The 27268-nt window shown below is 41.5% G+C and overlaps 1 protein-coding gene across 2 annotated transcripts in view; it reads right to left on the minus strand.

Annotated features, from left to right (window-relative positions):
* Positions 1-650: 650 nt before the first annotated feature.
* LOC139954116 (cilia- and flagella-associated protein 54-like) overlaps positions 651-27268 on the minus strand; it is a 56225-nt gene continuing 29607 nt past the window's right edge. For both annotated transcript variants that reach the window (XM_071953780.1, XM_071953779.1), the window contains 31 exons: positions 26946-27104; positions 26100-26204; positions 25588-25685; positions 24888-25102; positions 23838-24025; positions 22702-22929; positions 22008-22225; positions 21089-21342; positions 20399-20554; positions 19540-19728; positions 18373-18460; positions 17349-17531; positions 16571-16838; positions 15876-15962; positions 15271-15393; positions 14905-14958; positions 13927-14078; positions 12820-12956; positions 12491-12588; positions 11921-11984; positions 10032-10212; positions 9463-9668; positions 8503-8672; positions 7806-7997; positions 6768-6946; positions 6010-6246; positions 5543-5696; positions 4566-4845; positions 2887-3890; positions 2135-2218; positions 651-1143 (listed from right to left, as the gene is read on the minus strand). In XM_071953780.1, coding sequence (XP_071809881.1) covers positions 1021-1143; positions 2135-2218; positions 2887-3890; positions 4566-4845; positions 5543-5696; positions 6010-6246; positions 6768-6946; positions 7806-7997; positions 8503-8672; positions 9463-9668; positions 10032-10212; positions 11921-11984; positions 12491-12588; positions 12820-12956; positions 13927-14078; positions 14905-14958; positions 15271-15393; positions 15876-15962; positions 16571-16838; positions 17349-17531; positions 18373-18460; positions 19540-19728; positions 20399-20554; positions 21089-21342; positions 22008-22225; positions 22702-22929; positions 23838-24025; positions 24888-25102; positions 25588-25685; positions 26100-26204; positions 26946-27104 — 5874 coding nt within the window. In that variant the 3' untranslated portion in view covers positions 651-1020. The remainder of the gene's footprint in view (positions 1144-2134; positions 2219-2886; positions 3891-4565; positions 4846-5542; positions 5697-6009; positions 6247-6767; positions 6947-7805; positions 7998-8502; positions 8673-9462; positions 9669-10031; positions 10213-11920; positions 11985-12490; positions 12589-12819; positions 12957-13926; positions 14079-14904; positions 14959-15270; positions 15394-15875; positions 15963-16570; positions 16839-17348; positions 17532-18372; positions 18461-19539; positions 19729-20398; positions 20555-21088; positions 21343-22007; positions 22226-22701; positions 22930-23837; positions 24026-24887; positions 25103-25587; positions 25686-26099; positions 26205-26945; positions 27105-27268) is intronic.

The raw sequence follows: 27268 nt of genomic DNA on the forward strand, positions 1-27268 counted from the left end.
AACTGTGTAATACAATCAGTGACTTCATTTCTACCATTGACCCTATTGGGTTTGAGCAATTAATAAACTTTTGGTTGTTTTTAAATGGAGTACCTAGCTTGTTTGGGGTGTCTCAGTCACAAATTGCCTAACTGTCCCTTACAAATAGTCTTTTATCTCTTGTCAATTGTCCTCTCTAGTCAAGGGGCAACAAGTTTCTGCAAGTGGTGGAATTCGAGAGGGGGTGGGGTGCCCCCGTACAAAAATCCAGATGTAGTGCCCCTCACACAAAATAAACACAGAAAACATGCTTCTCCCCACCCGCTGGAAGGCAAAATGCCCCACCCCCTTAAAGGAACACGTTGCCTTGGATCGGACGAGTTGGTCTATAAAAAGCGTTTGAAACCGTTTGTTATGAAACGTATATGGTTAGAAAGATGTTTTAAAAGTAGAATATAATGATCCACACAAGTATCTCTCAAAATTGCACGGTTTTCTTTTTACGTCGCGAACTATCACGGTCGGCCATTTATGGGGGTCAAAATTTTGACCCCCATAAATGGCCGACCGTGTTATTGGACGAGGTAAAAAGAAAACCACGCAGTTTCGAGGCATATTTGTGTAGATCATTGTATTCTACTTTTACATCATCTTTCTAACCATTTGCATTTTATAATAAACGGTCAAAAACGCTTTTCAAAGACCAACTCGACCGATCCAAGGCAACGTGTTCCTTTAAGAAGCTCTATGAAGTTGGGAACTAACTAGATTTGAAGTGACTCTAGGTCGACCCAAATAAATTTTGGTTTCAGACAGGCAAGCTTAACATAACATTTACGTTGGTTCGGCTCATGACAAGATCAACGTCTGAAACCGAGGCGCTCCAGAGTTGTTCCAAACAACTGCAACTGTAGATCTTTTGACTTCTAGCGCGTCCAGTCGCTCCTAACTGTTTCAGACGTCAAACTTTTCATATACTTAATTCCCAATTTGGTTCGGCACGGCTCTGGCGCGCCTGTCTGAAATGAGTGATAGTTTGAGCTATTGTTGTAGCATCGGTGCTAGCCACTCGTACAGCTTGCTTCCTTTCAGATGGTCTCCGTAGCTTGGATCAAACAACTGCTCTAGACTGTGAATACGAGGCAGCTGAACTTCAAATGGAATCTATAGGCAAGAAAAAAACATGGGACTTATTGAAATGATAATTAAGAATAATGAGAGAAAAAGACAGAATGTAAGACGCTAGTTTCAGAAGCCATTTTCGTGTTAATTTTTAAGAGTGTTTTTCTGGGGGTTGAACGAAGAAAAATTGACTTGAGCAGAATTTGAACTAATGACCGTCAGGTTAACGTGCAGGCGCTCTACCAACTGAGCTATCTGTCCCACCCCTTGTTGGCATGACAAATTTGGGTTGAAAAAATAAAATTTTATTAGAGTGGGATTTTAACTTCCGGATTAACGTGCCGGCGCTCTACCAGCTATCTAGCCCTATGTTGGCGGTCTCCCTATTTTGTCAATATTCATGTTCAGGGGTGTAAGTAAAAAGCCATACAACCCTTAACTGTCATGTTGCAAGAAACCACAACCAAGTTTACAATACAACATGGGAAGCGGCAGCAGAGGGATCACCCAAGGGGATGCAACTTTTTATTTCACGCATCAAGTAAAATACCCCAAGGGAAACTGACTGGGGTAAATTTAAAACAAGTTTTAGGGTTAAACAAAGAAAACTTTACCAGAGTGGATCAGAAGCAGGCATGATATTTGGTGCTAGGAAAACAGTAGGATCATTTGATCAAGTACAAGGGCTGACCTACATGAACACATGGTGTTGGCTTGAGAAGACCTGTTAGGCTATTTATTCCCAATTTTTTCAGATTTTTCCAATGGCAAACAAAATTGGAAATCAGACTCAAGTAGGTAGAATATCATGCAACCGTTTGCTTCCTGGTGTGATCCCCAGCTGTCACACCCAAGTTTACAATACAACCTGGGAAGCATTATTTAAATAATGTCTGAAATAATCATCCAAAATGAAACTAGAAGCTTAATGAAAGTATTGACCTGGGGAAACTGGCTTCATTGTCTTGTTTGCTGATGATTCTTTCCATCAACGCCAAAAGTAAGGAACTATTTTAATTGAGAGGTGTCTTACCGGTTTTGGATCTTGTTGATCTTGCTCCGGTGGTTTGTAGTTGAGTAGATCTTGCACCATCTCCACACACTGTTTTAACAAGGCCTAAAAATGACAGAGAATTAAGTTGTAAATGTCAAACTGAACAAATTCTCTTGTCCAAGAGAGCATCCCACGGTCTTGGCCGAGCGATGAAGCACACCAAACTCAAGCTTTGGTGTTTCTAATCAGAAGAGTGTGGGTTTGACGTGTGTGTCCTTTAAGCCAAATACCTTTTTAAGCAAAACACTTTATTGCTTGGTCATTTGGATGAGACGTAAAGCCATGTGGGTCCCGTGTGTTGTGTAATGTACACGAAAGGACCAACTACACTTATGGCAAAGAAAAGGTGTTTGAGGCAGTGGTAGCCTAATATGCTGTAGCACCTTGTAAACCTTTATACGGTGCTACATAATTTGTATGATAATTAAAACAAATTCTGTTATTCAAGAGTGTAGATACACACGCTATATAAGACTAAATATTATTATTATATAATGTTTATCATTGTCATTCTCTTATCTTGTGTATCTCTGAAAATCCTTAGACCATGAGTCAACATAAACAGGGACTAAACTTAAATTAATGTAGAACGCTTAGCAATCTTAGCTACAGTATCCTTACTGAGCTGTTGGTACTAATGGAATATTTAAACATTACGCTTGACATAAAATGATAGCTATTGATTTGTAAAATCCTGGTTAAATCTACAAACACAAAGACAAATGCCTTACCTCCAGATTTTCATCCCGTTTGACTTTTGCAGACAGCTGTGCAATGCGAGCTGTCCTCTTTGATTTCCTGTTGGTGGGTTTACCGGGCGTAATAGTCCCATCCTTAGTGGGCGTACCCGATGGGGTACTCGGTGGCTTGGGTTTCTCCACCTTCTCAGCTTGTAGGGAGATCTCCGCTTTTTGTCTGAGGACGGCAAGTCGATCGTGGAGATCTGTCACCACGGGCAGTGAGAGGGTCATACTGCCTACGATGGGACGGGGTGGGTCTGGGGTGGACGATTTCGCCGAAGACGCCTTCGGTGTTGGAGGGGAACTGATGGCGTAGAGTAACAGGATCTGCCTGATTGTGGATGTGCTTGAGTCGTGAGTGGACGGCTGATACCATTGTAGGTATATCTCATTCTCGCTGGACGATGACTGAAGTTTATCCACTCCTTTGGGGGCGTTCTTGTTTGTGTCATCCCCGGCTAGTTTGCTATTGAAACAAAAGAAATTCTCTGGATAGGTCTTCGACGGGATTGAGAGCTCAGTGGCTGCTCCTGTAAAAGGTAGAGCAAGACCTTGCGGTGGTTTGTTAGCCTGACAGCTCGTGGCGAACACTTGGAGGTGGGTGTTAAGGAATCCGAGCATGCTTCGTAGACGTATCAAGCTGTCTCCGCAGAGTAGAGGAAGACGGACAACCTCGTGGTTCACCCCGGTGTCGAACCCGCTGTGATTCACAAACCCAAGATCGAAGCCAGCTCCGAGGCTACCACTCTCGGCCTGGGGGCCCTCGGCGTCCACCCCGAGCCCCATGGAGTCTAGGTTACAGGTGCGCTGGAGGATTGAGGTGTAGCTCAATAGGTGGATCCAACTGATTGAGGATGGTTTGGTCGACCCCGTGATGAAAGGCAATGGGGACGGTGAACCACTGGATAAGAGGTCGTCTTCCAAGTCGGGCTTTAGCTCGTTTAAAGTCTCCAGGGTCTGCTTGATGCCAGTCGGGGGAGAACTGCTTCGCTCCACTGTAGAGGAAAAACAGAGGAAAAACAAACTTACAACACTCCAATTTAATTGATGGAAATTTGCATCGGGTAAAAATAGATTAATTTTGGTTTACCGACTGTATACTCAGTACTTTCCCGAGCTCTGTGAAAAATCACAGACATATAACTCGAGAGGGATTTGAACCCATGACCTTTGCAATTATAGATCAACTAGACCAACCCTCCAGTTATTTTCCAAATGTTTCTGGTTTTTGTTTTGCACAGAATGTTGGTTATGTGAGTGTTCGGAAATTCATAAGACAATGGGCTCCTCATTTCATTTTATTTCATTTATTTATTCCGGTTAAGAAGCCAAGGACTCTCAGAAAAGTGAACGTAGTCACTGTACTAGCCAAGAACCCAATGGAGAGAAAGACAATGAAGGAAGTTTAAGTTTTAGATGTGACAGGAAAATTGTTGGTAATTATTCTCTGAGTCAGGTAGGACTGAAAACCCAAAGAGGTAAGATGTCACTACTGGGTTCTTTTACAAGTATTATAAACAGGACCAATGGCTTTACGCCCCATCCGAAGCATCATGAAGCAATAAAACTGTCATGAATGTCATGTCATGAATGAAATTTAGTTACAAAAAACAAAAAAATTACACAAGTTCAAATAGTTGGTAACAAAACTTCAATTGCCTCTGAATTACCTTTCTTAGAGCTCTTCAAATCCTGCATCACGAAGTCCGGAATCAGACCTTTGACCCTGTCCTTTAAGGTCAGAGAGGTCAATGAGGGGTCACCAATCAGCAGAGCCAAGGTACGTTGGGCCAAGGCAACTGTAGTAGCCGCCTGTACAGCTGTCCAAGCTGCTGTTAATTCTTTGTTCCGTTCAGCGACGGCTTCTTTCTCGGCTAGATCTCTCTTGGTGGGCGCCTTGGAGGCAGTGGGGGTGCGAGAGCCTTTCTTGGAGGCAGACGAGGACGAGGTCTGAGGAAAGAGGATCAAACTCGCTCAAATTTCAGTTTCTTATCACCATTATCAAACTAAAGGCCCGGTCACACAGGCCTCCATAACGAGATCGAGAACGTTATCAATACACCCCCTCGATTGGTTGAATAAGTGTGGGCGTATTCTGTGCGGAGCAATTCAACCAATTCTCTTTGCTCCATTTTCGTTCTCGTTCTCGTAATCCGGGCCTGTGTGACCAGGCCTTTAGGTAGCATTAAGACCATTCATATCAGCAAGAGGCTGGTCAACCATTCAATTTCATCGATTGTAAATTATAGAAATTGCAGAATTTCAACTGAGGAATGGTGAAAATGTAGTCTTGAAAGTCTACTGTGGAATAGAATGACTGAAACAAGCCTGAATGAGAAGAAAGAAAATCTTAATTTGGGAGGCTAATCATCCTTACTCGCAGTTAAGAGCTGAATTGCAAAGGACGCGGCTACAACATGTTCGAGAAGCAGGCATGCAAGGGCGCCTTTGGCAGCTAGCCACATCAAACTAATTATGACCAAACAACTTGTTTGAATTAGGGATCTAGGGTGGTGTGGTTGATAAAATTGAATGTATTTTTGCCAAAATTGGTGAGGAAAACCTTTATTACTTGTTTACACACTTTTGACAAACGATTTGTAACGTATTTAAAAAGGAAGATGGCTGACGCAGAGTCCAGACTTACCCTAGATTTCTTCTTTTTCTCCGGTGACGGAATGTTTGCGGTAGCTTTAGGCTCATCACGCTCCGCTTGCTGTAACTCATTGATTACCTTCAACCTCTGGCTAGCGCTGTCCAGATACAAAAGGGCAATCTCTAGATAGGCTTGGCGTATCACACTAAAGAAGAAGACAAAATACTGTCATCAGTTTGGCTGAGAAAGAAGAAGGGCAATCCAAGTGCCCTTTGTTATGGGTAATAGGGTAACATAGAGTAATTTTATGTATCGCCTTCCGCGATATGCTTTGTTTCACCTGTACATAGTGGGACAACAGGTTCTGGAAAACATGCCTTTTGAAATCCCTTTCTAGGGTTATTCCAGACCTTTGTCCTATTTTTGCATCGGGGATGAAGAATAAAGTAATTTGCCTGTCGATTATGTTTTTGTTTTTTTTCAAAACTAACATCTACTAGACCATTTTGAACACCTACCCTAAATCATGATTAGCCCCCATGCTGACTCGGACAGCTTCAAGCAGGGTTATGACAACTGCCCTCGGTTGGTAGGCTCTACATCGTGCAAGTTGACGTTGGACCTTGCCGAGATGGAGTAAGAACTCCGCTACGAGGCTACCTTCTTGTCTGGCGCAGACGCGAGCTAATTCCAGCCCGGTGGAGAGAACCCCAGCGGCATTCAGCCAGGGATCAGGGCTGATATCACCAAGAGATCTGCAGAGATTAGGAAGGGATTAGGATTTACAAAAAAGATCTGATGATCAAATTCAAAATGCTGAAAAAGGGGCTAAGGGAGGAATGCAGGATTGAATAGGTGGTAAGGCCGGGTCTGAAATGGTGACTTCGGCTTCAGCTACAGTTAGATAGGCAGACTCGTGCAATCTAGCTTAAGCTGTCGCCGTTTTGGGCACGGCCTTACTCAAGGCCACTTCAAGGTGAGGGCTACACATAACTGACTTGGGCTCTGACCCGAATAAACCACATTGCCACCTACTCACGAGGTTACCCCCCTTCACAGTCTGTAAGGATATCGGCATGGGTATCATCTACTAGGACTCTGGCTCGTTGAGCAGAGCGCACTACCTTCCCAACAAGCAATTAATTAAGTGCACTGCTCAAGTGCACAGGCGGAATGACCGAGATTCGAACCCACACTCTGCTGCTGACAACACCAGAGCTTAGGTCCGGTGTACTAGACCGCACGGCAAAGACGCAAGATGCACAACTCTACTTACTTTTCAGCGTTCTTGGCTTGTTCCCGGGTAGCTTGTCGTGCCAGGGCATGGCCAATCCTCATCTTAACCTTACCCAAGTACAGTAGATGAGGTAAATAGATGTTGAGAAGAGGGTCCGTCGGAGTAGAGAGACATGGAGTGGAGATGTTCCTCTCGATCTTCTCACCAAGTAGCATCATCTTTCAAAATAAACAAAGAAAATATTTATTTCTGAAATCAAGTTTTTGGCCATGACATAAATCCCTACTCTCTGTGAATGAAGATGTATGTTAAATAACTTGCTTGCAGAAATTTCAGCTTCATTAGTCGTCAAGTTTTTGAGGGAAAAAATCACAGAGCAATGATTTCAGGAGAGTCGCGTAAATCCATTTCATGCTAATTTTCATTAAATTGTTTTACTCATTTCTCAAAAACTACAGCACCTCAGCATATAATATTTTAAGGGAAGCTTTCTATCATCATTACCTTTAAACCGTGTAAATTTCATGTAAATCTGTAGACGCGCCTGCGTACAACACCGGGGAACAGTTCCAAAATCATAAAGCGCATGACAAGTAGACTGCACTGAGCTTGTCATACGTACGTCCATGTGCAAATCACATACGCATTTGAAAACCGCAAAGATAGCATCTTGAACGAGACAGACCAGTGAAAATGGACCATGAGAATTGGTTGGCAAAAATAAGGAAACATCCTGCTGTTTTGTACCATCTAATGGTCGTGTAATGCAGATGCGTTTGTGCCTCTTCTTAGTGCACAACTCTATGGCGTTTGCCAACCAATGAGAGACTTTGGGACGCTAGGGGGCAGCAGACTTACCAGGTAAATTTCAACTATTTACGTAGTTCTGAGCGTGCGCACATGACCGAGAACAATGGATTTTACCTGGCAAGTCTGCTGCCACCGAGCGTCCCAAAAGTCTCCCATAGGGTCTGTACGCATGCGTGAGTGCAACTAGCATACTTCAAGGGAAGGGTCAATTTGACTCATGGTCATGAATATGTATGAGGTATAGTAATGTTAGATTCTTGAGCTCACCTGATTCAGTAGGATCTCCTGGGCCTCCGAGTAGGCAGCCAGGGTGTGCTTTGTGATCGGTTCACCCTTCTCCTTCTGGTAGGTATGAGCTGATAACCCTTGAAGATCGGTTAGCTGAATCTTGGCTAGAGCAAGGAGGAGACAACCAGGGGAAGACAGGGTCTGTTGATGCTCCAAGAGACTCACAACCTCCTGTTAGAAAGAGTCAATCAGAGTTGGTTATTTCCATGATGAGGAAATTCTGGGGGTTTTTCCTGTTGGCGTTTAACAATTTGATGTTTGAAGCATTGTCTGGTGTGGATCCTATGAAAAACTAGGTGCGAGTACAGTCATGTATAAAACTTTCTGAGAAGCGTTGTGGTTTCAAATACTATTCTCTGCCATCTTCAGGTGAAGAATTTGTGCGAAACATCAAGCCCACACCCCTTCTCTTAGCAATAAGTAACTTGGTTCTTTAACGTGCATAAAACAACACCTAATGCAAACGCATGGACATTTTCATTTTACAAAGGTCGTTTCCTTTGGAAAACTTGTGAGAGGGCACCGATTCCAAGATCAGGGGCAACAAAAGATGAAGTAATCATGGTCAGGTGACTTGCTGAAGTGCCAGGACCGGGACTTGAATCCAAACTCTACTCGTCATGTGAAACACCAGAGTTTGAGTCCACCAGGACACAACACATTTATCACATCATACCTGAAGAGTTTGTTTAATATCATCCAGCGATCGTCCTTCTTGTAGATCCAGAAGAGCGCCCTCCATCAGGAACTCAGCTTGCATCTCGTTGTCACCGCAAGCTTCAGCCTCCGTCAGTCCCTGCATGCAGAAATGACGACAGTCCAAGCCATCCAAAGGACTCACTGTACCTGGAGGTGCGAGAGGAAGTAAAGTTTAGATGAATTAATATGCAAACTTTTGTAGTAATGCATGCTCAGTGCAACGGGTGGCTTGGTTTAGAATCAAAACGAATACCATCCGTTTACAAGAACAGGTCTTAATCATACTCACTGTACCTGGAGGTGCGAGAGGAAGTAAAGTTTAGATGAATTATTATGCAAACTTTTGTAGTAATGCATGCTCAGTGCAACGGGTGGCTTGGTTTAGAATCAAAACGAATACCATCCGTTTACAAGAACAGGTCTTAATCATTCAAGCTAGGATCATAGATTGCTAAATAGTCCAAAAATTAATGATTGTATAAACTTATTCGGTGAGAAGCACTGCAGCTGTTGATAGTGTGAATTATTTTAAGACAGGATTCCCTTCCAAATATGGTTTTGATAATTTTGTCACCCAAAAAAAATTAGACCTAAAAAATTATTCATGCTTTAGTTGTTTCTCAGATTTGGTTGGTTTTCATTCAAGCATGCTGCGGCCAGAGATGTGGTTTTTACTTGCTGTCACCAAAACGTGGAACGATTTTAAGGTCATATGAAAAAACCCTGGATTTTTTGCTTTTTTCTCAGCGAGCAGAAACTCTGTTCACATGTCACTTTTACTATATCTTTCTTTATAATTTTGCCTACAAATCAACATTACGTTGACAAAATCCATAAATCATACTCATGGAAGAAAGGTCAACTATAATTCTAGTACAAGCTGGTCTTGCAAAAATTGATCATGAAATTTCATTGCCCTCTCCTCTAAAATACCTACTTTCAACCAACGACATGCCCCTGACACGCCCCATCAGGCACTTCACCAAAGCTAGACGGCAATCCAACCATAGCCTGGCGTCCAGACGTGATCTGCTCTGGAAGTTCTGGTACTGGTACTGACTGGGGCTTTCGATATCCATCGGGGTTGGTACAGGCTGGGAATCCATGTGGAGTCTCATCTTACTGCCCTTGAAGGATGACAACCTGTGTGGAGCACAAAAAGTAGCTCAACATATTTATGCTTACCAGAATATGTTTACCAATCAAAACACCATGTCACATGTACAATATATGACTGAAATGTGTTAAGCAATATTCCCAGAGTTTGCCCTTAACGTTTAGAGTTACTAGCCAGCAGGACCAGTTAGCTTGTCTTTTCATGGTCCATATTTTTAGGTTTTCTCTTTCAAAGTTGTCATTAGCTTTGGCATTGCAGGGTTAGTGACTAGTCCTAGGTAGCTTGGTGGGATTAAAACCCACAACCTTGTGATTGCAAGTCCTGCAGACTAACCAGTGGCCCACGGCAACTGTTGTCACCAGCGACGATATATTTCATCCCAACCTTACCTGCGTGGTACTTTGGATTTCTTAACCTCGTCAAACAAGTTGCTTCCTTGTAGAGCCGTCATAGCGGACAGGACGACCTGGGCACTGGTTGCTACTAGATGAAGCTCTCTATAGACTGACGCTAACTCTAGCTTAGCTAGGACGATAAGTTCCAACTCGGCTGCAGATTGACCCCCAGCTGCTGCTCATCAATAAAGGAAATAAATAGCATTGCCCAATTAGTTAATTACCCAATTGAGAACTAAGCAGAAGGGACAACCGTTTAAAACAATAAGGGAATAAAAGGGTAGCGACTAGTTTTTTCATGGCCGTTTAGAACCGGCAGGGTCGAATTAATCACACGGAAATTTGACCCTACAAGGTTTTAAATGGCCGTGAAAGAACTAGTAGTCTACCCTTTTATTCCCATTCATTCAAATACCTTTTTGGTTAAAAGGCGTAATAAAGTAAGAAACTCTGTAAACTTATCCGTTTCTGACGTGCTTGAGCTCTGTATGTTTCTACCTCCATGGTATGTACATGTTACATGTACATGTACGACATCCGCGTGTTGCATGCCTATTTCCGACAGTTTCCGGTCCTGTTTAGCGCATGCGCGTATAGTCTTGGTGCAACATGTTCTGCAACACAGCGCGGTCAACTCACCAACATCGCCCGTAACAAGAAACGTCTTGCATCAAGACTAGCGCGGAGTATCCGCTTTAACCGGTTATAAACACTGGTCATTATCAAAGGTTTAAACACCCCCACGTGACGCGCTCTCCACCAATAGGAATAGCGAAACTGTATGAGGTATTTATGAATGAATGTTAAAGGTAGGGTCATAGATTGTTAAATACTGAAAGAATTAGTGCCCATAAAAACTTACTTGGTGTGAGCACTGCATGTGTTGATAGTAGAAACTGATTTGACAAAGGATTCTCTTCAAAGTACTATGGTTTGAATAATTTTTCACCCAAAACATTTGGATCTGAGAAATGATTTATGCACAAGTTTTTCTACTGAGGGATTTTGTTCTTGCGAATGCTGTGGCCAGAGATGTGGTTGGTATCAGCTGTCACCTTTAAGCTAAATCTAAATGTGGATGGACTTGATGTCCATGTGAAAATACCATAACAGTTTTTCTGCTGTTTTCTCAGCAGATACATTGTATTCATTCTACAAGCATGCAACTTTGGGAAAATTTTCGAAGGCATAACGCAAGTGTGGAGCGGGGCAGTCGAAATGCCACGGGACATGAGACCCACAATGGTACCCAAGAAAATGTTGAGGTTTATTATGCTCTAAGGTGCATTGTTAGCATGTACTAGGCTTATTTTACATTATTGTAATTGTACATTGTTGTTGCCAGGCATATACTAAGTATTATTTTAGCGCCGATCATTTTTCAAAAACACGAAATTCAGCGGAAACGCGGAAGAGTTGCATGCCTGATTCTATGGTAAAGTAAGGAGACAAGTGGAAGAACCGAGACTCAAACCCACACTCTGCTGATCAGAAACAACAGAGCTCGAGTCCAGTGCTCTTAACCGCTAGGACATGACACTCAGATTGGGATTTCAGTCCCTACCTCTCTGCAAGGTTTTTCCCTAGAATAAAGCCCGGTTCATACTTCCTGCGAATGCGAAGCGAATTTGTTGTAAATTTGATGTCATTAACCCTCCTTTCGCAGCGATATTCGCAAGTGAGTTGAGCAAAGTTGAACTGCTGCGAAATATTCGTTGCGAATTTGTGACGTCAACATTCGCCTCGAATTCGCATTCGCAGGAAGTATGAACCGAGCTTAATTCTCTGGGGTTTTCCTCCCACATCTAAAAACTGAAACTTCCTTCCTTGTCTTCTCTCATTTGGATTCTTAGCTAGTACAGTGATTAAGTTTTCAATCTCACCTTGTCCTTGAATAATCTCGACCATAATCTTCAGTGTTTGTTCTGCAGTCCTTAACAATCCTCCCTGTAAAAATACAAATTACTAAAATTACAAATGTAATTAATTTTTTTTAGTGGTGTAAGGTATTTTCAGGCCCGTTCCTTAAATTTTGAAAAGGGTAAGGGCACCCAGGCATTTCTGTATAGCACTCATAAACATCACTCATGACACTCCAACATTCAGTATTTTCTTGAACCCCGGTATGTAGGTCAAGGTACATTTTGAAGTGTGAGACTGATTTCTTTACATAGCCCCATGTACTGGTTTACAAGGTGCTGTGGTGCATATGCTGCCAATTAAACCAGGAACACAAGGCAAACCCCTTCTCTTTATGATAAGTGCACTTTGTTCTTTTACGTGCGTTACACAACACACAGGACCTATGTCTTTACATCCCATCCGAATGACACAGCAATAATGATTTAGTGTTTGCTTAATTTGGGGGACTATGGGGCAGAGGGGGGGGGGGAAGGGGATGGATGGGGGGGGGGAAGGGGGTGGAGGGGGGGGGGGAGAGGGTTGAGATATACCTTGACAGCTTCCAATGTGAGTGGTCTCTTCCCTCCTGTAAACTTCTTGCCAGTGTCTTCAGTAATCGTCAGACTTTCCACTGAGCCTTCCTCGGATGCTAATGTAAAAATAGAAAAAAAAATAAACCCACAACGTCGTCAATTCATCAGGCAAACTCGGGAAAGTGTGATACTTCTAAAATAGCAAGTTATATACCACAAGTGAAACTGAATGGGAAAAACTATAAAAAAAAAGTGACTTGAGCGAGACTTGAACCAGTGACTTCTGCATTAACGTGACGGCGCTCTAGCATCTGAGCTGTCTATGTTTAGAGGCACCTCTTGCTTACCTAGTGCATTCTCTAATGTGATCTTAGTGTGAATCTTTTCAGTCTTCTTTGATACAATTGACGTCGGCGGTTTGCTGATTGTGGTACTGGTGGTTGGGCTTGGTTTCCGCTGTTGAGGCTCAGGAGTAGAGTTAAGTCTTTAAAACGAAGAGAAAAAAGCAAAACAAAGGAAACAATGAACACATTTTCCAAACAATAGTTTAAAGGCAGTGGACACTATTGGTAATTGTCAAAGACTAGCCTTCACAGTTGGTGTTACTCAACATAAGCATTAAAAAACAAACCTGTGAAAATTTGAGCTCAATCGGTCATCGAACTTGCGAGATATTAATGAAAGAAAAAACGCCCATCACACGAAGTTGTGTGCGTTTAGATGGTTGATTTCCAGACCTCAAGTTCTAAACCTAAGGTCTCGAAATCAAGTTCGTGGAAAATTACTTCTTTCTCGAAAACTATGGCACTTCAGAGGGAGCTGTTTCTCACAATGTTTTATACCATCAACCTCTCCCCATTACTCGTCACCAAGAAAGGATTTATGCTAATAATTATTTCGAGTAACTACCAATAGTGTCCACTGCCTTTAAAGGTAGGGTCATAAATTGTTAAATACTCCAAAAATTAATGGCCATAAAAACTTACTCGGTGAGGAGCACTGCAGCTGTTACTAGTATAAACTATTTTGAGAGAGATTCCCTTCGAAGTATTATACTGTAGAAAATGTTCATGTAAATCTGTAAACGATTCATGCATGAATTATTTCTCAGATGTGTTATAAATGATGTTCGTTTGCGATTGCTGCGGCCAGCGATGTGATTGATACCCGCTGTCACCTCCATAGTTGTGGATGGATTCAATGTTTTATAAGATAACAGTAACAGTTTACTGGAAGCAGAGGGGCAAAGTCTACTGGGTTCTTCTAGGTGCAATTTGCAACACACAATAATGGTTAAGTGTCTTGCTTAAGGATACAAGTGTCAAAACTAGGACTCAAACCCACACTCTGCTGTTTAGAACACCAGAGCTTGAGTCTGGTTCACTTGACCACTAGGCCACAACACGCCACCTTTTTATCAACAAACCCTAGAGGCAATCTAACAGTTAACTTACATGACAAAGTCTTGATCCGGCATAACTTGTATAGTAGATGAGATCGCTACCATGAGGTGTGCCTGAGCAAGGGACAGGTGACATGTCAGGTGGGGTCCGTACAGTGTAGCTAAGGACGGTGATAGTCTCTTGTCAATCAGTGTTTCTAACATCTGTATAAGAAACAGAGAAAAAATATTGAAATTACTGCTGGTGAAAAGACTATGCGGACCAAATTAATTCTTAGTTGACTTGCCTGCAGTAGAAGTCCAGCAACAAAGTCCAGCATTTTCCTGAAGCGGTCAGAGCATACTAATTGAAACACTGAGTCATTAACTACCGGTGCCCAATTTCATAGCTCTGCTTATCGCTGAATTTTGCGCTTACTATCAACATTCTCTGCTTGCATGGTAAGCGCCGAATTTCTGCGCAAGCTGTGTAAGGGAAGAATGGCTAGTAACATGGAGTACACACTAGCACAAGCCCAAATGCCCTGCTAACCCAAGAAATACGCTTGACGTAAGCAAGTGCCGATTCTTTGCTTAAGGTAAGCAGAGTCATAAATTTGGCCCAGGTTATTTCAGAACCAACACTACTCAGGAGAGAGATATTCACATAGAGTAATATCGCAAACTTATTTTAATAGCAGCATTTGAATAGCAGATCATGAGTAGATAGGTAGCATATTGTGCCACAGCACCTTGTAAACCATTACCGGTTGCTATGTTATAGGAGTAGGTCTCATAATTCAAATCGTAGTCCATCATACCTTAAGTGACTTGGGCATCACTGAGTGATGTATATTCGCGCTATAACCAGTATCAGCATGTGACCGCCAGGGCAAGGAGTGAAATACTGTGTTCAAAGCTGGTGTCTGGCGATATTCACAAGCCTTGAAGTGTGTTGTCAGATGTTCAGGCTACAGAGAGACCCTACTCTTTCCTTGAAACCCATCCTCCCCCCACTCTCAACCAATGAATATTTCATAGGATTACTTACCTTGAGATTGGTCGGTTCCATCACAGGCTTGCAGGAATTAAACTTCTGAGAAGACTGTAGAAAAAAATCAAAATTTAATCAGACATGGGGGCAGAATTTTACAGAAGAATTTCAATGCACAAGATATATATTGCACCCTGGATTAAAGATAAACTTTATCCAAGATATGATAGCAATATAGATTTTCTGCTTTTTAATAAAAGGGCATTTATAAATAAATGAGTAGCGAGGCGATAAAGAACATTGCCTTTAGCTCAGTCCTTTATCACAGGGCCACAAAAGATCTCATTGACTACTATTTTATTTCTCTTATAAAAGTAACAGTTTGGATAATCCAGAGTATTTAATGAACTTTGAGTTACTTACCATCTTTGATTCCACCTGTCTGAAGTTGTTATCGGCAGTCTGTGGTAGCCGTTCTCCATGAAGCAGACGAGATAGGACGGTAAAGGCTTCATTGTACAGACTCAATTCAGTCAAGATTCTCACCTTTTGTAAAGAAACAGTACAATTTATTAATAATATTGGTAGTGGGTTCTTATTTATTGCTCAAATTCATCACTCTTCATCGCGCTACAATTCCTAAGATTAATCCTAAGCTAGGAAGATTTTCGTGAAATCAATGGCTAGTCCCTCGGAAAAATTTTTCCTTAACCTTCAAGCTCCCTTTGGAGTATACAGCCTGTGCTGCCAAATACGTAGCGCACTAAGCTAAACCAATCACAAGAACCTTCATTTCGAAGTAATGTGGTTATGTTAAAAGATAAAAGTTTTTATGCCTCATTGTTTGAATCTGAGAGGCATAACGCTTTTCAGAGTGTGTATTCCTATTATAGATTATTCTTCCTGCGTGGACATATTTGCTCGGGAATATCGGTAGTATTTTAAAAGCGCGACATTTATATAGGATTAAAACAATTGAATGGTTTCAAGAACCAAAGGTATACTTTGCCTTTAAATGGTAAATGTACCTTGAGGATACGTCCATCCACAGCTCGTTGTAAATCTCTGCAGACAAAAGTTGTCATATACTGGTACAACGTCAGTAGAGGTAGAACCTACGACAAAAACAAAACAACCAGAGATTGAATTATCAATAGACATCAAGAGAGTAAACTCTTAATAAGTTCTAAAAATGTTCCTTGACAATGACTAGAGCAAGTAAGTAGGATTCGAAACTTTGAATGGTGGAAATACAATATGGAAAGGTTTGCGGTAACACCATGTAATGACTATCTCTAATGAGTTGGGGTGGTTCTGAAAAGAATCGTTGGTTTCAACTCGACGTTTCGATCAGTATCGTCTTCTGGAGAAAGCATTGAGACCAATCAAGAAGTCATTCCGCGGTAGTGAAGTTAATGACGAGAAGTTCCCTCGATCCAACGAAGCAAAAGTACTAGTCCCTGCAGATTTTCTACCTTCCAACCAGGCAGTGGTTAGAAACAGGACAGTTTCCTCGCTTTCCACCTTCAGTCCCTACCTGATTGCGTGGTTTTTCCCCTTTGGGGTTTTCCTGCCAAATCTAAAACTGTACATTTCTTCTTGTTTCTTATTCATCCTGTTATTAGCTCTAATTGTGCTGTTGGATGTGTAATCTAATCAAATGAAAGAATAGTTCTGTAAACGAAAATGTTGTGGATTTTACTTCAGAGTAAGAAGAGCTTACCATTAGGTTATGCCTGCCTCTGGACAGCTCCTCAGCAACCCATCTCAGCGATGCCAACAATGTCCTCCCATCACAGCGGTACTTATCCGATAGTAGGTCAACGCCTGGGATTAGGTACTGCACCTCACAACCCTCTCCGATCTCATACAGAGCATAGTCCCTGTCTGCAGTAGGGTGGGGCAGGGAGGCGCGGAATAACGCCTTGAAGAGGAACGCAGACAGGAAGCAGCTCTCCATGCGCAGACCAAGGTCAGAGGTCAAGATGTACCTGCGCAGAGTTGAAGAGAGATGTTTAAAAAAAACATTTACAGATTGACAGAAATTTAAGAGTGTAAATTGCAATCGTCAAGTCAATACTATTCAGTGCTAAGCAAGTTTTGTGCTAAAACAGGCTTTTTGAAATTGAGCCCTGGATGATGCAAAGTATATGAACAGTGATAAACTATAACATACTGACTTGTGACGATGACTAGAGCCAGCTATTCAAAATGTTGAGACCAATTAGAACTCATTCAGCGGTAGTGAAGTTAATAACGCGAAGTCCCCTTGATTCACTAAAGCTAAAGCAGTAGTCCCGGCTGATTTTCTACTATTTCGCCCAGGTAGTAGTTAAAAAGCAGGACAGTTCTTTTCAGAACTGAAAAGTCTCCCAAATTCAAAAAATCTACTCTGCAGTAGTAGAATATAAAGGAAGACAAGTTCTCTAAATAACACGATCAGCCTAGCAAGTAGACACACAGACGATGTTACCCCAAACTAAATATTTATTACCACTTACTGAGCAATCTTTGACGCCAGCACGGCCCCTAGAAGACAGCCCCACATCCCGCATCGATCCAGTAGCTGATTGCTGATGTCATACTGTGACCTTTGACCTGTCAGCAACTTACGCCATCCATGCAGACTGTCATTGGTATTCAGGATGAGATCCAGAGATTCCGCCCACCATTTAAATGCAGCTCTGTAGTATACAAAAACAATCTTTATCAAATATCAACATTACACCATTTTAATGCTGGTCTGTAAGTACAAAAAAATACTGATAAGATATCAACACTAAGATCACAAGTTTCTAAGGAAACCAGTGCACTAGTATAAAACGAAAAAGTAGGTGAATCCGTCTCAAATGGCTATTGAAACCAATCAGATTCTTTGCAGTGTGATTAAGGACCAAGCTGAAGATGAACAATGTGCAACTACCATGTCTCTCTTTTGGGGAGTCATTTCCTTTGTGCATATTTTGATTCGCCAATGTAGGTGAGTTGCACATTGTGCAAGGGGGTCTAAATAAAAGACAGCAAAAAAAGTAACTCGGCTGTTGTAAAAGCACCTATATTTTAAAATTGTTACTCATATTCTAAAAATTAAAATACCAGGAGACGGACAATTTAATTACGGTGATTTTGACACCTTGTTGTTACAATCAGTCGAGTATTGTTGTTGTGGTAAGTGATTACAAGTGAAAAGTGCCGATTTCCATTGTTGCAGTAATTCCTATTGACAAGAACCGCTTTTCAAAATTCCCTCTATAAGCTTTACGCTGAATCAGAGGAGAGATCATTCATGTCAATAGGAGTTACTGCAACAATGGAAATGGGCACTTTTTACCTGTATGCGCTTACCGCGACAACAATACTCGACCGATTCTAACATACAAGGTGTCAAAATCCCCGTAATAAAATTTTCCGTCTCCTGGTATTATCATTTTCAGATTATGATTAACAATTTTAAACTTGTAGGTGCTTTTACAACGGCCTAGTTACTTTTTTGGCTGTCTTTATTATTTGTGAACCAAATCTGACCTTATATTAGCAGCATGGTAGTACAAGTTTCCTAGTTCATGCATGGCCTGAGCAGCAAGGCCTAGCTGCTTCCTTGCTAGTAGCATCTCTGAAAGGGGAAAACAAAAATTATAACCACAAACATGAAAGTATGAGGAAAACAACAACCCCTTCATAAAGCTTAAAACCAAAACAAAAAAGATGTATATATGACAGCTTTGTTAACAACTGTTGTGTCTGCGATTTGGGATTGGACAAAGAAAATTAGGCTAGAGCGAAATTTGAACTTGCGACGTCCAGATTAACGTGCCAGCACTTTACCAACTAAGCTATATAGCTCTAATGTAGACAGTCTCTCTGTTTATTACTTGATAATTTCTAAGTAATATTTTTCCTGACGATGACAAGAGCAAGTATAGTTGAAACGTTAAGACAAATTAATTCCGAAAATGTACTCCGCGGTAGTAGAATATAAAGTAAGACAGTTCTCTAAAGAACAAAATCTACCTTGTAACATAACATAACAATTAAAATTTATAAGGCACTATTCCATCAAGATCATAGCGCACTAGAAGGAAATTAACATGGAAAAAGGTGAGTTTTAAGGACTTTACGAAAAGCAGATAGAGTATTAGATTCCCTAATGGCAGTTGGGAGATTGTTCCAAATCATCGGCCCAGCTACACTGAAAGCCTTTTGACCTACAATTTTGTTTGCTCGGGGAACATTCAAGCGAGTGATGTCACGTGTGGACCGAAGAAATTGTGGAGGAGTGTAATGTGACAGTAAAATGGTAATATATTGAGGTGTAGTTTTTTTAAAGCATTTAAAAACGAGAAGAGCAATCTTAAAATTGATTCGTTCTCTAATTGGTAGCCAATGAAGTTCCCTAAGTGATGGGGTAGTATGTTCTCTCAAGGGTGTGGAACATATTAAACGAGCTGCACTATTTTGTACTCTTTGAACTCTGTCCAATTCATATGAGGTTGCACCATTAAAAAGAGATTGCCATAGTCAATACGAGCGAGGACTAAAGCTCTGACAACATGATGGAGAGTATCCTTATCCAGGTACCGTTTGATTCTCCTGAAGTTAAGTAGATACACACATGGTGTTACCGCAAACCAAATATATATTGATATATTTCCTTCTCACAATGCTAGTTTTATAATAGAATAAACTAATTACCGATTGTTTTATCATATGATGTGATGACCACTCCAAGCTGTGACTTTGGTAAAGCCGACGTCTGTACCTCGGACATGATCTTAAACTCAGCTTTAGACAGATCAGGAGGAACGGTCATTTGTGGCTGGCCGTCGGTCTCAGAGAAACCAACTCGGCTGTTGAGAGTCTGATGGCTCGGTACGGCTGGTGCTATGTTTAAAAAATAAAATTAAAAAATAACCCAGCTGGAATTCAAGGTAAGGTGGTCTGTAGTAGAAGATATGGGCCACATTTTAGCTGCTTAGGCAGACAAGGCTGCTTAACAGCAGTCTTTCAAAGGCAGTGGAGACTTTTGGTAATAACTCAAAATAGTTCTTGGCATAAAACCTTACTTGGTAACGAGTCATGGGGAGCTGTTGATAGTATTAAACACTGTAAGAAATGGCTCCCTCTGAAGTAACAAAGTTTTCAAGAAAGAACTAATTTTCCACGAATTTGATCTCGAGACCTCAGAATTAGAATTTGAGGTCTCGAAATCAAGCATCTGAAAGCGCACATCTTCGTGTGACAAGGGTGTTTTTTGTTTCATTATTATCTTGCAACTTTGACGACCAGTTGAGCTTAAATATTCACAGGTTCGTTATTTTATGCATGTTGAGATACATCTAGTGAGAAGACTGGTCTTTGAAAATTACCAATAGTGTCCAGTCTCTTGAAGCTGAAATATGCACTCTTTTTCAAACTTCGCTACACTCACAAACTTTGTGGGACCAGCATCAACTTGCAACACTATCTTTATAATGAATCATTTCAGACAAACTGTACACACTGAAGTGCCAAAAGTATAAAGTAACTTAGCCTGGTTTATTTCTCCACTTACCATTTTGTTGTGTGGCTAGGTACAAGACGAGCAGTCTACGGCTATGCTGTAATGCTCTAGCTGTGTAGTTACTGGCACTCAGAGCCTGTTTGAATCCTGCCAGGCTGTCGTCAATATCCAATGGGACGCATACACGCTTGCCTGCATCTGATGCACCTTTAAAATAATATTAAAATACTTTTCTTAAATTTGCCAACATTTATCAAGATATTTTAAGCCAGCAAAATTAGAACAACCTTTGCAGTACATTCAATTTATTTAGCTTATAAATAGTTGTTCAAAAAAAGTCGGAAGCGATTGAACATGACCTAACCTAATGAAGTCCAAAATTGTTATCCACCAAAAATTACTATTTTACCAAAAATTATTGTTCTACCAACAATACACAAGGACATGTTCCGATATTAAACAATTTTTACTCACAAATACCTGGGACAGTTTATCCATTCTGATTGGTTGAGAGAGTTAGATTTGATAGATGTTTTAAAAATTTGGATCAGGAAAAAAAAATGTAGCGAGCGCGCTAATTTCATGGTAAAGTGCATATTTGGCATACATATTCACGAAACAAGTTTTGAATTCTTACATATTCATGAAACCATATTAGAATGCTTACATATTCATGAAATAAGGTTTAAATTATTCATGGTTTACAGAATCTTCCTATTGTATGAAACAATCCAAACTCACCTCCATAAACGTCATGTCCTTCCGGATCGATCCGTCCGCCAACATCTATTGCCTTGAGGTTGGTTGGATCAATCTCCACAATCAGTTGCACGTTCATGTAGTTCCTAGCTGTGATGGGTTCACCGCCGAGTTTCTCCGAGGCCAACTTGAAGTGCGGCTGGACGGGGGGCGGACCTCCGTAGGCCTGCAGACGCGAGATGAGCTTACGCTGGGCTTGGACCAAGAGGGGAGTCACATATTCAGAATAACGCTCTCTGTGGAAATTCAAGACAAATTGAAGACAATGTAAATATCAATCTTGCTAGTATTAATCAGAAACGGATGTGCTTTTAACTTGGATTTCTGTTAAGGGCATAAACCTAAAACAAATTCTTTGTAGCTTTGGGTTGGATAAAGGAAAATTGACTAGAGCGGGACACGAGTCTGCAACCTCCAGATTAGCGTGCCAGCCCTATGTATGTAGCCCTACGATGGGGATGACCCTATTTTGTCAATATCTTTGTTTGGGAGTGCCAGTCAGAAGCCATTTGACCTGTAACTGCTGTATAAGCAGGGATAACAACCAAGGGTATGATCTACTTTCGAGTCCATCATCCACTCTTCAACTGTTAGGCCAGATATCGGCGCATCTCACAGCCTTCTCCTTTGCTGCCCCCTGGGCCCAATTTCATGGCTCTGCTTAACGTAAGCAAAGAAGCAGGGAGGTCTGCGCTTACATCAAGCGTATTTCACAGGTTAGCGTACTCCACGTAACTAGACATTCTATGCTTACACGGCTAGCAAGTAACCAGAGAATTTGCGGTAAGCAGAGCCATGAAATTGGGCCATGGTCTTCAAGGCAGCACTGCTCCTCAAGTTTACATTATTACCGGGGGAAGATACCGAACACTTTGCTGCATTTTTTTCTTATTTGACTTACTGAGAGAGGACATTGAATCTCATGGCAATATCTGCTAGACATTCCCACTGCTGCTCGTAATACAACATCTCTAAGACGCGTAGGACCAGCCGTCTCATCCAGCGTGAATCCATCGTGCTGATGTCATCCAGGGGATTCTCAAACTTCAGACTAGCCCCGCCCTTCTCATCCGAGACAGTCCCCACCCAGCTGTTGACCAAGACAGGTTTCTTTGACTTCTATAATTGAGAGGAAAAAGTCAAGTCAACTATGATATTTTGGTTTGCGATAACACCATGTGTCTAAATGGGATTTGAGGCATTGCATGGTGAGGTATCAATGTATGGTTTGCGGTAATACATGTGTGTATCTACTTGCTGGGTAGATTGCGTTATTTTGAAAACTCATCAAGCTTTATACTCTACTACCGCAAAGTAGATTTGGCAGTTTTAAGCCAAGCCACAGCGAAAAATGTAAATCTCAAACAAGCATTTGGACATAAGGCATGGGTATGTTCTCCATGAACACGGTGACAAAATTTGCCAGGGAAGAGATTCTGAATAAAAAGAAAAAAGACTGAAATTTATTCGTCACGGGAGGGGAATACACTTTAACAGGGGTTTTCCTTAACTTTTTTTCACTCGCTGAACTGAAAACAATAGATGTTTTTTTAAAAGTCAAAAAGTTGGAAGAATCATATCCCTGATGTGAATACCTTCTGTACAGTTTCTGCTTCATTCTGCAGGCACACCATCATATCAAGTAAGCAATCCACAGCGACTAGGAACGGCTTCCACACCACACTCCTCAATGCCTCCACGGAGAGCAGACCATTGGTATGACCGCTAGCGAAGGTATGAAGGAGGGAGGTATGGGCGCAGTTCCAAAGGGCACGGCAGGCATTCTGAAGTAGGCTCCAATGGCTGCCTCGATGAGCAAGGACCTGAAAATAATTCAGTTAGATTCAGATAAATTTTGATCAACAGCTTTTTTTTAAAGTTTGTAATCTTTTCATTGCACTTTGATTCCTTTATTATCTCATTTGAAAAAGACGTCTTTTTACCCACCTCGAACCCAATCAGAGTGTGCATCTGTGTATCTGAAACGCGCGTACAAACGTTACGTGTACGAGGATGATGAATAGTCTGTTGGGGTGTTATAAAACCATTCCATTTTCCCTCGGCTGCGCCTCGGGAAAATAGAAGGCTCTGGGGATCACCTCGGGAGTCGTAGCTTTAACCATGGCACTCAAAGCAGTCAATATTTGTATACTATCAACCTCTCCCCATTACTTGTTACCAGTAAGTTTTTATGCAAATAATTACTGCCTTTAATTGGTTGCCTATCTCGCTACCAGGAATAGATGCTCCTTATAGTCGCTGATTCCACCTTTTGTTATTAGATTCATTCATCTGTTACTTTTTGTACCATTCACTGCATCTGATGAAGTAGTTGTTGCTGCGAAAGCTTATGCTGTTTTTCATGTAATTATTTTATCTTTTAGTGCTACATGTACTTCTACCCCTTGAGTGGGCGAGGCTATTCTCATTTTGCAAAGAGCACCTCCATTGGAAAATCTAAAAATCTATGGGAAACCTTTTAAAGGAGCATCAAAGGACCAAGGGCAACACAGGCTACGACCTCCATGTAATGAGAGACTTTTGAGATGCTGGCGGCAGCAGACATAATGGTCTTTTTTACGACTCTGAATGGCGAGCACATGCTCAGCATTGCCCGTGTAGTTCTGAGCATGCGCACTACTGTCCAAAAGTCTCGCATTCCAGGGCCTGAAAAACAGACTTATGAATACCCTGTGTTGACTACTTCATATAAAGAGCAACAGAAACTCGCCACTGCCTTCTTGAGATGGTCGAACGTCTTCTTGAGGCTCTCCACAGTGGCTTGGGTTGTAATACCAGCGTAGTCTGCATGATGATGATGTGCCTTAGCAGCTCTCTCACTATCCATAGAGCGATAGGTCCTCATAGTGTCCGATTCCTTGTCATCAGGGGGTAAGGGGACTACAGGCACCGGCTCACCTAAACACAGGAGTTAAAGCGCAACAATTTCAGAATACCACAACTTTTGGGTGTGTGATCTTGGCCCAATTTCGTAGAATAAGGTAACCAGCCAAGCTACCAAGTCACATGTAGGATGTGTGACTGGTATCCTGCTCTTTTCTGCTTAGCAGAAGCTTGTTTAGCAATATTTTCTGCTTAAGCAACTCTATGAAAGTGGGCCCAGTGTACAATTCCATAAAGCACCCAAGCACAAAAACTTGCTAAGCACAAAAAACCTGGCTGAGCATAAACAGGATACCTGCCAACATTCCATTAAGTTTGCGCTGTTGCAACTGGTGCTCGCTCATATTTTGCTTAGCAAAGACATTTTCTAAGCAATATTTTCGGCAAAAGACTTTTCATCTTTTATTGGGCCCTTTGAGACAAGGTTCCATATTTTAACCTGACACTACCTGTGATTCACATTACATCCACAAGTAACAATAATGGTTACAAATGCCTGGCTCTTACAGAAAACATCTCTTTCATATAAAGATTCTAACCTTGGATCTAACAAAGCTATTTTAATTTATTGTGACTCATGGTACATACACTTAAAGTAAGTAGTGCTTCTAGCCCAATGGCCCATAGAATGAGTGCCTTTTGCAGTCCAGATCCCAACCTAAGGTCTGACATCACTTGTTGAATGTGACTCATTTTACATCTACTTGCCCACTGAAGCAAGAGCAGCTCTATCTCTATAGGTAGTACCTTACACCACTTGCTGCATATATGTGACTCATGTAACAAGAGCAGCTACCTCTAAAGGAAGTTGATGTACCTTCCAATCAAGGACCTAATACCACTTGCTGAGTAAGTGACTCGTGTTACATCTACTTACCCACTGTAACGAGTGCAGCTACCTCTATAGCTGAAGGTTGCAGCTTATATTCGTCCCCAGCATCCATCTGTTGAAGCTGAACAATGACAGGGTCGTTCATGGATGGTCTGGTCTCATCTTGTCTGGTGGTAGCACGGGAAGGTCCGCCATCCCACCCAACGACGAGGGTACCTGCCGTCTCAAAAGTAAACCACTCATTGTCTAGGTAGGCAGATCTGAAAATAAATCATCACTCATTGAGTCATTTTTTTTTTTTAAATGGAAGGTGTTCTTTGGTTACATAGAGTTATATATAAGAACTAGAGGGCGCACTGGCCTTTATACACGCCCCGGCATGCGCGCAGGCGGCCATTTTCTAAGTTGAACAAACAGCATCGCGTGAGCGTTCAATAAAAAACCCTCAAACGTGTATTTCATATTCAACGCGCGTACAGAATGGCGTGCTTGTCATCTTGCGGTCCCGCCGCGTTTGTGCAAGCAGCATCACCACAGTGCGCCCTCTAGTTCTTATATATAACTCTTTGGTTGGTTATCACTTCAGGTAGATTTTTATCACATCATCAAAAGATTGGTTTATTTTCAGGAAACTTTCTGCAGGATCGGGGAGAGTCTGCAATCTTCAAAGCTACAGGATTGGAAGTATTGTACCGACTTCTGGAAGTTAACTGTATGCTGACCATTGTGTGACCTTTGACCTTACCTGTATATATCACCTGCTGCTGGTCCCATCAGTTTGTCTCTCTTTCCGATTTTGTTCAAGAATTGAGCGAAGTGGCACAATCCTTGCAGAATGTTTAACTGAAAGCAGCAAATTATAAAAATTTCTTATATTATAAGACTTTAAGACTAACTTCAAAATTCTGCCTGATTTTGATTGATTCTGTAGCGACTTAACTAAGCCATGAGGCCATGCATTCTGATTTCATCAGGCTTTAAAAAGTTTTGTAGACACATGTGCATTTGGGGTTAAACAAAGACAGTTAAAGGAAGGAACAGGGTGAATGGCTTCTGACTGGTACCCATGATCAAAGATAAAGATATTGCCAACAGGGATTCATAGCTCAGTTGATAGAGCACAGCAGGTGCCTGTTAAGCACAAAATTGACCGTTAAGCAGCTCTATGAAATTGGGCCCAGGGATCTCATGTAAAAGCACATTGATACATAAATTTCAAATGCTCCATATAAGAACTTGTTATTATTATCCCCTGACCTGTGTCCTCCATGGGATCTCATCAGCGCATATCTTCCTCAGTCTCTGCTTCTTCTTCTGGGTGTGATAGAACTCCGGAAGTATCTGCTCCAACTTCTCAAACGCCTGTCCACAAAAGTACCAACAACCACAATCAATAATGAACCAAACAGGGTGCAATCTACCCAACAACCACATGAACAGAGTTATACATAAAATAAACTTCTGGAACAGGGAATACTGCGCTTACGTCAAGCGTATTTCACAGGTAAAAATTTCATTGCAGCAGGTAGTTGCATTTTTGAGATATCGCTGAAAATCCGGAGCAAATATATGCAAGCAGGAAGAATAATCTTTTATAGGAATACACAATCTGATGAACGTTACTGACAATAATGCTGCTCAGATTCAAATTAGGGGGCACAAAACTGATACATTTTTTACATAATCACATTACTTTGAAATGAAATATTTCTCAAAATGCTTTATTGACCCATTTCACCTGACGTCATCATCAAAAAAATCTTGAATGCGCCATACTGGTGGGCAATTACACTGTACGTTTTTATATATAACTCTATGATGTGCGTTATGCAGTGAAAGTGCACGTTTTAGGCGATGCGGCATTAATACACATAAACCTAACTTGCCCACCAACATGGTGAGCGTGGATCAGTCGCCGCGTATGACGCGCGTGCAAGGGGTCAATACTGTTGAAAGCTGCTGTAAACTTCTACAACCAAAACTTGTTATGCCTGTAATTTTAGGAGTGATGACAAAACATATACCTTCACTTCAAGTTTTCATGACAAAAAACACACAAAGGTTCAAAAAGTCTTCTCCGTTTCCTTTTCTACAGTTTCTTACCTGAAGTTCCTTCTGCTCTTGTTGAGCCTTAGCAGCATCAGACATCTTCAACTGATTGGATCGAAGATGGACAAGAAGCTGAAATTTCTTCTTCTTTCTCCTGGGACTCTTGAGGTCCGACGGCGACTTGGCCGGCACTTGGAGGGTAGCTGGCTTGTTCTAAAATTATTCACAAATAAAGGTTATAATAAGGGGTCGTTCACAGTTATCAACATTTTCACAAGCGTAATAAAAACCGTACATATTTTCAATACCCCCTCCCTCCACCTTAGTAAAAGTGTACAAAGAATTTTGTTTCCTCAAACTATTCTAAATAGAGATAC

Source organism: Asterias amurensis, chromosome 2 (assembly GCF_032118995.1).
Source record: "Asterias amurensis chromosome 2, ASM3211899v1".
NCBI classification, from domain to species: Eukaryota; Metazoa; Echinodermata; class Asteroidea; order Forcipulatida; family Asteriidae; genus Asterias; species Asterias amurensis.